An 8,727-nucleotide genomic window follows, 5' to 3' on the forward strand; every position below is an offset into this window, starting at 1 on the left:
AAGGTGATATTCAAAATTCTTCTGGCGTCTTCTAGTTGGAACCATTGGTGGACAAGGTCCTCCCTCCAGGTGGAGTTATGGATGAAATTGCATACTAAACTGATGCCCTGAGTTGCTTCAAGCCTCGGTTGAGGTTGGAGATTGCCTACGGGAACCCAAGGGTGAAACCAAATGGATGTTGATTCACCGTTTCCAATTTTCCGGCATATACCTTTGTGAAGTTGATTCCGAGCTTTGAGTATAGCCTTCCAAAGCACAGAGTCGAAAGCTTGAGGGTCAAGGTCAAGGAAGTTGTGGTTCTTGAGATATTTAGCATCCATGACATGCTTCCAAAGGCTCGAGTCATCCGACAATACTTTCCAAGCCCATTTCATGAGAAAAGCTTGGTTGGTTGCCTCCGTAGTTCTAAATCCAAGACCCCCGTGGGTTTTCGGCTTGCAAAGGGTCTCCCAAGCAACACAATGGAGGACTCTATTTTCGTCTGTATCTCCCCACCAGAAGTCTCTAAGGGCTTTATCAATTTTGTTGGCAGTGGTGGTGGGAATAACATCTGAGGAAGCAACATAATTTGACAGAGCTGAGCCGACTGATTTGATAAGACAATCTCTTCCCGCGCTAGAAAGGAGTTTGGCTTTCCAACCCTTGATACGCAATAAAACCCGGTCGACCAAGTTGTTGTAGTTACTAGTTCTTCTTGAAGTATTGAATAGAGGCAGCCCTAAATAGGTCGCCTTATCAGTCATTTGCTTCATTCCCAAGATTTCCTTGATTGATTGGATCCGCCCTCGGGACACTCCACAAGAGAAGAAGACCGAAGATTTATGGAGGTTAATTGACTGTCATGACCACTCGCAGTAGGTGGCCAAGCATTCCTTGAAGGCTTTAGCTTCCTTCATAGAGGCTTGCCCAAAGAGCATGATGTCATCTGCGAACATAAGGTGATGGATGGCCGGGCCGTGTCTACCCATCTTGATCCCTTTAATCAAGCCTTTTTTTCCTTATCCATAAGAAGGCGAGAAAGTGTTTTGACCGCCAATATAAACAGAGTCGGGAAGAGCGGATCGCCTTGCCGAAGACCTCGCTCAGGCTTGATCTTACCCGCTGTGGAACCATTTAGAATGAGCTTGATTTCATGCACAGAAATACAGGCACGGATCCATCCCAGGAAGGGATTAGTAAACCCCATATTCGAGAGAATTAGCAAAATGAAGTCCCAATCCATTTTGTCATAGGCTTTCTCTAAGTCAAGCTTGATCATCATAAAGCCTCTCTTACCTTTCCTCTTTTTCATAGAATGGACTATCTGTCTTGCAATCATCGAATTCTCAGCAATGCTTCTGCCTCTGACGAACGCCGCTTGGTTCGGGGAAATAATTCTAGGGAGTACCCCACGTAGTCTCGAAGCAATGATTTTGGAGATGATTTTGTAGGAGACATTGCAGAGTGCAATTGGACGGTAGTCTTTAGTGGATAAAGGAGCTTCATTCTTTGGGATTAAGACAAGGGAGGTATCGTTGATGAATCTTGACAGTTCTGAATGAGTGAAAAAATGGGTAACCATTTCAAACACATCCTCACAAACGGTATTCCAATGATGTGAGTAAAAGCTTGCGGGGAATCCATCCGGACCCGGTGCCTTATCCTTCCCCATTTTTGAGATTGTCGCGGTGATTTCTTCGAGATTGGGTATGGCATGTAGGAGCAAATTATCCCCATCGGTCAGATCCTTGGAGGGGAAGATTTCAATCGGACTAGGCATTTGGAGCGAGACTTGCTTTGAGAAAAGATCATTAGAGTATTTGAGGAAGCATTTTGCAATTTCGGCTTGGTCTCTAATCCACTCACCATCGTCCGGGTTTTTAATGCATTGGATGTAGTTTCTCCTCCTTCTCACAATGGTAGAAGCCATGAAGAATTTGGAGCACATGTCTCCCTCGGAGAGCCATTGAACTCGGGATTTTTGGCGCCAATGGATTTCATCTCTAACGAGCGCTTCAGCCAGGTTCTTCTTGCAGTGTCTATATGAGATATATTATGAGGAGATTTTGTTTCCAATTCCCTGAGAGCGGAAGAGGCCTCATGGATTTGCTGCTTGAGATCCTTGAAATGAGTTTTATTCCATCGCATCAGCCTACAGCTGGTGTTTTTGGTCTTACGGTGGAAGTTGATCATGGAGTGGGGATGTAGTCTTTTCATCCAGGCTTCCTTGACTACCCAGCAGCATCTAGGATCCCTATTCCACATGTTTTCATACTTGAATAATCGGCCTTTGCACATCACTCCACCGTTTGTGTCAAATAAAATAGGTCTATGATCCAAAACCGAGGATGAGAGGTGATTTACAATGGCAGCCGAGAATAGCATTCGCCAATCCGTGGAGGCAAGGCCTCGGTCAAGTCTGGCCCGTTTGAGAGACCCAGCACCTGGGGAGTGAGAATTGCCCCTACACCAAGTGTAACCCGGACCAACGAACCCCAAATCAATTAGGCCTGTGCGATTCACCATTCTTCTAAAGTCAAACGCATAGCGGGAGGCGTTACCGCTGTTAGCGTAGTTGATACATTCTGAATCTTGCAAGGTGCCATTTAAATCGCCAACAATAAGTATTGGGGTTGTTGCTAGTAGAACCATGTCTCCTATTGAACGCTAGAATTCCTCTTTGTCCGTGGCATGAGGGGGGGCCGTAGGTACCCAAGACCAGCCAATTTTCTCCTAGGGGATCAGAACTAATTTCTCCAACAATAACAAACTTATTTGCTGATAGAATTTTGCATTGGATCCCTTTTAACCAACATAAACCAAGGCCCCCAGATAAACCAATAGGAGGGATATAATGAATCCCAGTAAAATGCAGCTTATTACAAATTACAGTGAACTTACTTTGTGGAATGCGAGCTCCAGAGATGAGAAGCATATCGGGTTGATGCTGACAGATGAGAGCCGTCAGTTGACGAACTGTCGTGGAACTCCCAAGACCACGACTGTTCCAAGCGAGGATTTTCATGGAGATTGTAGAGACTTTTGCGGGCAAGTCTCCGAAGCCCCAAAACGAAAATCCACATCGCTAGTGTGAGCATTGTCTGGCAGTTCTTGTAATCGGCAAGAAGAAGTTGGGTTAGCCGATTTCTCAATCACCACAAAGTGATTATTTAAATCAATTTTCAGATCAAAATCTTGCCCGTGCCCGCCACTGGTTCTTGATTGAAGAGAAGAAACCTCCTTTCGCCTTAGATGCTTTCGTTTTGAATTTCTTAGGTGTAGAGGAGAGTTTAGCCGTAGTAGGAATCGTTTTTCCTCTTCGTTTCTGAGTATGACTGGTTTTGGTCTCAGTATTAGGTGTGGTTACTTTCCTGGGTCTTCCTCGACGCCTGGGAGTGGATTCTACAGAGACTTGACCAAGGGCAAAAGTGCCAGTAGGTTGGGGATTACTAGATAGATCGCTGTACGAGGTTAATGAATTTTGAGATTCATTAATGGTTTCTTCATTACTCTTGTTTGCTGAGATGGGAGGAAAAGCCTTTTTATCATTATTTGGCATTGGTGCTGGGCTGAGCAGGATACCGTCCGAGGCCTTCCTTTTCCGTGGGCCCTTCAAGTGTTAATTTGTGGACCCTAAAATCCTCAATGTTGAGGATGGGGTTGAAGAGTTGAGGCTCACGGTGGAATTTGTCCACGGTTAGAGATCCAAAGAGGAGTTCTTGGGCTTTATCTTGGGCCCAACATTATTTTGAAGGCCATGGGACAATTTGGCACTACTACAAAATTCACTATTCACGTCGGTCAACGCGACTGTTCATCGCGTTGACCGACGTGAATAGTACCATATTCAATATATTCGTCATTTTTAAAATGTCACAAAAAATAAAGAAATTGCGTCGGTTCTTTGTCCGTCACTAATAACCCAACCGACGGTAAAAGTAAAAAAATTAAAAAAATTTGTTCATTATTAGCGTCGTTTTAAAAGCCTCACTCATATTTTGTGTGGCGTTTTAAAACCGACGGTAAAGATATTGTGAGTGTGAGAAAACGACGCAAATCCTACTATTGTTCACTTACCCCCAAACAGTCGAATCACACTTTCATTTCGAGCTTCTTTTTCCCTCTCTTTTTCTCTGAACAACGCTCTCTTTCCCTCTCTTTCTCTCTTGCGATTTCGAAGGTCTGAAGGTGTCAATCGAACTGCGATTTTCCCACCTCCGTAAGTCTCTCTCTTTCCCTCTCTTTTTCTCTTGGGTTCTCTCTCTCTCTCTCTCTCTCTCTCTCTCTCTCTCTCTCTCTCTCTCTCTCTCTCTCTCTCTCTCTCGCTCAGTCTCTCTGTGTTATAACAGCTCTCGCCCTAGCTCTGAAGGTTGCGATTTCGAACCGGCCGGCCACCTCCGTAAGTCTCTCTATTTCCCTCTCTTTCTCTCTTGCGTTCTCTCACTATTCTCTCTTTTCTTTTCTTTTTTCTTTGTATACGCATATTGGATGAATGATGTTTAAATTACTGTGTTATCTATCTGCAATTTCCTATCAAGGAATTGAAGACGATTATAGTTGATTGAGATCTAGTTTTCTTATGTTTCTTCTTCATTTTTCTATTGCGTTATTTTTTATTATTTTCTTCATTTTTTTGTTACATTATGTTTTCAAGATCATCTTTCAGTTATATCCACCCTATGTGACATTCGTTTCTCAGGTTTCTGTGGAAATATGAGGAAAGATGAACTCAATCTGTATTTGTTTGAATTTTTATTGTGATGGTTCAATGTTTTATACTTTGGTAAATGGGATGGTTCAATTCAATCTTCATGTTGTATGATGGAAATTTGTAATAAATAGGATTTCAATTTTTTGCAAGTATAACCCTGTTTTTAATATTTCTAAATTTCTATGTGTTTATTGCTTAACATTATTAATTGATTGTCTGAAATGAAACTACTTTATTTATACTTTTACAGTCTCTTTATGTTCATATACCTGCTAAACATCCTTCCTCTTTTCCTGAGCTGGAGTTAAGGAACTAAGGCCAATTTTAGACTTGAGTGCATATGAAAAGTCATTATGATTTCATCAGAGCATTGTGCATCACTGGTACCCAGCACTAAAATTTTATTGCTATCTAAAGTCATAAAATTTATACTGTGAGATCTATTTATGTGTGTAGTGCTGACCATTGGTAATGCTCTTTAGTGTTTTTCTTATTTAATGGGCAACAAAGTATCATTAATAAATTATTTCATTAGAGATTTAAAATCTATAATTACAGTTCTAGTGGTGGAATGAGTGTACGCAAGATGGTTGGGAACTAATTTTTTGTTATGATAAATGGTAATTAGAAGTAAGATGCAAATGTCATTAAGCATGATCTAGTTGATTGAAGGCCATTAAGTGTAGAAAGAGTATATATGCTCTATTTTCATCATCAATGGATAATTTCTCATTTTATTGAGAGTTTTTAATCCAAAATTAGGGCTTTCTGAATGTTAGAAATTTAGAAATACACTTTCAAGTCCCAACCAAAGTCAAAAATACCAACCTTGAAGCTCTCTCCTTTTGATGGTTTTCAGCTCTAAACATTTCTCTGATTGGACCCTTTAAGAGTCTTTTTGTACTTGTCCCTACATACTACCTAGAAGAAATCCTCACTTCAAAAAATATATATATCTGGTATTTTGTGAAATTTTTTGAATGAATACAAAACTTATAACTCTTGTGTTTATTTTGATAAAAAGAATATGAGTTAAGGATTGAAAATAACATATTTTTGTATCACTAGTGATCATTAATAAGCCTTATCACACCCTAACTATCTTTTTGTGAATTGGTTAAGCCATTAGTTTTCTTATCATTTTGTGATATCATGATTAACAATCAACACAAACAAACAAGTAACAAATTAAACTTTAAGCAAGATTTTTATTTCTATGTTATTAAAAACAAAAATTGAAACTGTTTTTGAGACTTCCATCTTGCTATGCTTTTGGTTTAGCTTCGAAATTAGGCTTTTCTTTTTCCTGCAAGTGAAATTTTTATTGAAGAAAAACGAAGTGCTGCCACAGTGGGGCCAACTCCAAATTTTAGATCTTAAGTTTGAGGTTTCATTCTTGAGATGTGATAAATAGTATTTATTATATGTTATAATATTTATCTATTCTTCTAAGGTTACACTCAATTTTTTATTATTCAATATAAGTGGCAAAGGTTTTGGATACCTTGAAACCTTTTGTGGCTACTTTTAATGAGAAAATAATTCTTTGTTTCTGTATTGTTATTTTCTATCCGAATAACATTCTTGTCTAGTATGATATATATATTGTATGTACGTACTTTTGTTTTTGCATTTTTGGCTATTCGACCAAATATACAATTTTTCACATCACTACTTTTATTCACAATGCAGCTTTTCAATTGTGGTAGTATCTTTCGCAGAAATTGTTTGAACGCTAGCTTGGAATTGGTAAGCTATCCAAACTTTATTTTTTTATATTTTATAAATCCTAGAAGAGTTTGAATATCCTAGATATTCATCCATAGTGAAGTAAGTTCTGGAATTGCATGACTGCGGTCGGATGGGTGGTAATATTTGTACTGTTAATTATAGTTTTGTTAGTTTGTATTATTGTGGATGTTTTAATAGATTAATTGCATGTTTAAAATTTTCGGGAACGTCTGAATTATAGATGTTATGCTGTCGAAATTTCTAATGAAAAAACACTTTTCATAAGACCAAAATAGTGTTGAATTAATTAGGTTAAGTTGAAATAGAATTATTTTATTGTATTAATTAGGTTAATTAAATTGTTGTTTTGTTGTTTTGTTAGAAGTTTCGAAATGGATAGAGATTGGATGAGTGCGAATAGGTTAACAGTAAAATATAGGGAAGGTGTTGATTTCTTTTTGGAGTTTTCTGCAAAGAATGCGGATAATCCTGATTTGGTTCATTGCCCATGTCTCAAATGTGGTAACATGGAGCGTATGAAAATTTTCCAAATAAGAGAACATTTGTTTAAGAACGGTATAGACAGGAGTTATAAGGTTTGGTATCACCACGGAGAAAAAATTAGAAGATCGGGCGAGGGAACCTCTAGAAAGGATAAGATTGTTAATAATGTGGAGTATGAAGATGATCACATAGTAGAGATGATTAACGAAGCAGAGTTTGAATCGCAAGTTCGTCCTGAAACCCAAAGGGGCCTAATAAACAGTCTGCCAAACGGTACATTCCGCCTGCAAAGACACAATTATTGTCTGGACTTTCAGAGATTGTGAAGAATTGGCCTGCTAAGAAATCAAAGAGATACTATATTAAACCAGAAGTGTTCGGAGAATGCCAAGAGTGTTGGATCAGCGCTGACGAGGTGGAAGATGTGTGCGAGCTCCATAAGATTGGAAATACTGTTATGTCTCTTTGGTGCAGGTATAATAGTTAATAACTAAGTTAATATCTAAGTTAAAAATTATATATACAACTGTTTATTAATAATCTGTTTTAATTTAGTTATTTGCAAGAACACACTTAATCTTGGTGGGTTGAGGAATACATATGCATTTAATAATCCTGCTTCGGTATCAACTGAAGCTGGTAAACTCAAACAACGTTCAGAGAATCTATGTGAGCGAATGATGGGTATGCAACCTGAACAATGGTTGATATGTCTGTGGAATTCAGAGTAAGTATGCTTTTATATTAATAAATGTAACAAACTAATGGATCGATTAGTGAGTTGACTTAATTAACATGTTTTGTTCTGTAGTGATCACTGGTTGACAATTATGATTCATGCCAATACTCAAAGTGTTGCATATCTTGACTCGACGAATGACTTTATCCGAACTGATATTATGAAATGTATCCAAAAGTAAGTTATAATTTTTTAAATTTAGATTATGTTACAAAGCAATTCATTAATTAATTTCTTTTTGTTTAGTGCTGTGGACATGTACAGGATCGAAAAAAATATACGAAACAAGGGTCCAGTAAAAATCAACCAATACACGTGTCGACAGCAGCCGGATGGAGTACAATGTGGTTATTATGTTATGAAGATTATCCAGAGTTTCATGACTATTGTTAATCCTGCAAGTTTTTTGAAAAATCATGTAAACATGAATAACTACTCTTCTTTATTTAGTTTGTATTTTAATTATATATACTTTTAATATAATTATTAATGTTTTTTTTATCTTTTGTTTTACAGTTCAAGTTAGATGCTCCTTATAGTAACGAGGAGATCAATGTCGTACGGGATGAGTGGGCCGAATTTGTGAAGCCTTTGATTATAGATTAAGTACTTAAGGTTACTACACTTTTCTTATAATACATGAGTAACAAGTTTTATGATTATTGTTATCTTTTGCATATATTATTAGTTTATATTTAGTTTACGATATACATGGAATTTAAGTTTTAGAATCGATTTTATTAATAATTTTGGTATTGTGTGATTAGTTAATAGAATCGATTACTAATTTTATATAAGTTTTCGAAATGTTATTTTAATTTTTTTTGTATTATGTATTTACTATATTATATAGAGTTATTCTAAAATTTGATAATGCAGGTGGGGAAAATCGCATGAAAAATTTGCAATTTTCCCTTACTTATATTTGTGCTTCATTTTATAAGTGACGCAATAAGTAAAAAAAAAAGAGTATTTTTGTAATAGATATGGCATTTTTAAACCGACGGAATAAGTTTTTTGTGACAGTTTTAAAATGCCATGAAACATTTAGCGTCATTTTTTA

The 8,727-nt window shown here is 37.4% G+C and overlaps 1 protein-coding gene and 1 non-coding gene across 2 annotated transcripts; both read left to right on the forward strand.

Moving 5' to 3' along the window:
* The first annotated feature begins 4,462 nt into the window (after positions 1 to 4,462).
* Positions 4,463 to 4,552, forward strand: LOC133039561 (small nucleolar RNA snoR27). The gene has a single exon (XR_009688699.1). It is a non-coding gene; the product is annotated as a small nucleolar RNA snoR27 (small nucleolar RNA).
* Positions 4,553 to 7,523: 2,971 nt separating this feature from the next.
* On the forward strand, positions 7,524 to 8,461 carry LOC133028915 (uncharacterized). The gene is made up of 3 exons (XM_061118383.1): positions 7,524 to 7,841; positions 7,911 to 8,082; positions 8,181 to 8,461. The coding sequence occupies exons 1-3, from the start codon at positions 7,756 to 7,758 to the stop codon at positions 8,268 to 8,270; spliced, it is 348 nt and encodes a 115-aa protein (XP_060974366.1). The 5' UTR covers positions 7,524 to 7,755; the 3' UTR covers positions 8,271 to 8,461.
* Positions 8,462 to 8,727: the final 266 nt, after the last annotated feature.

Source organism: Cannabis sativa, chromosome 6 (assembly GCF_029168945.1).
Source record: "Cannabis sativa cultivar Pink pepper isolate KNU-18-1 chromosome 6, ASM2916894v1, whole genome shotgun sequence".
In the NCBI taxonomy this organism is placed as follows: Eukaryota; Viridiplantae; Streptophyta; class Magnoliopsida; order Rosales; family Cannabaceae; genus Cannabis; species Cannabis sativa.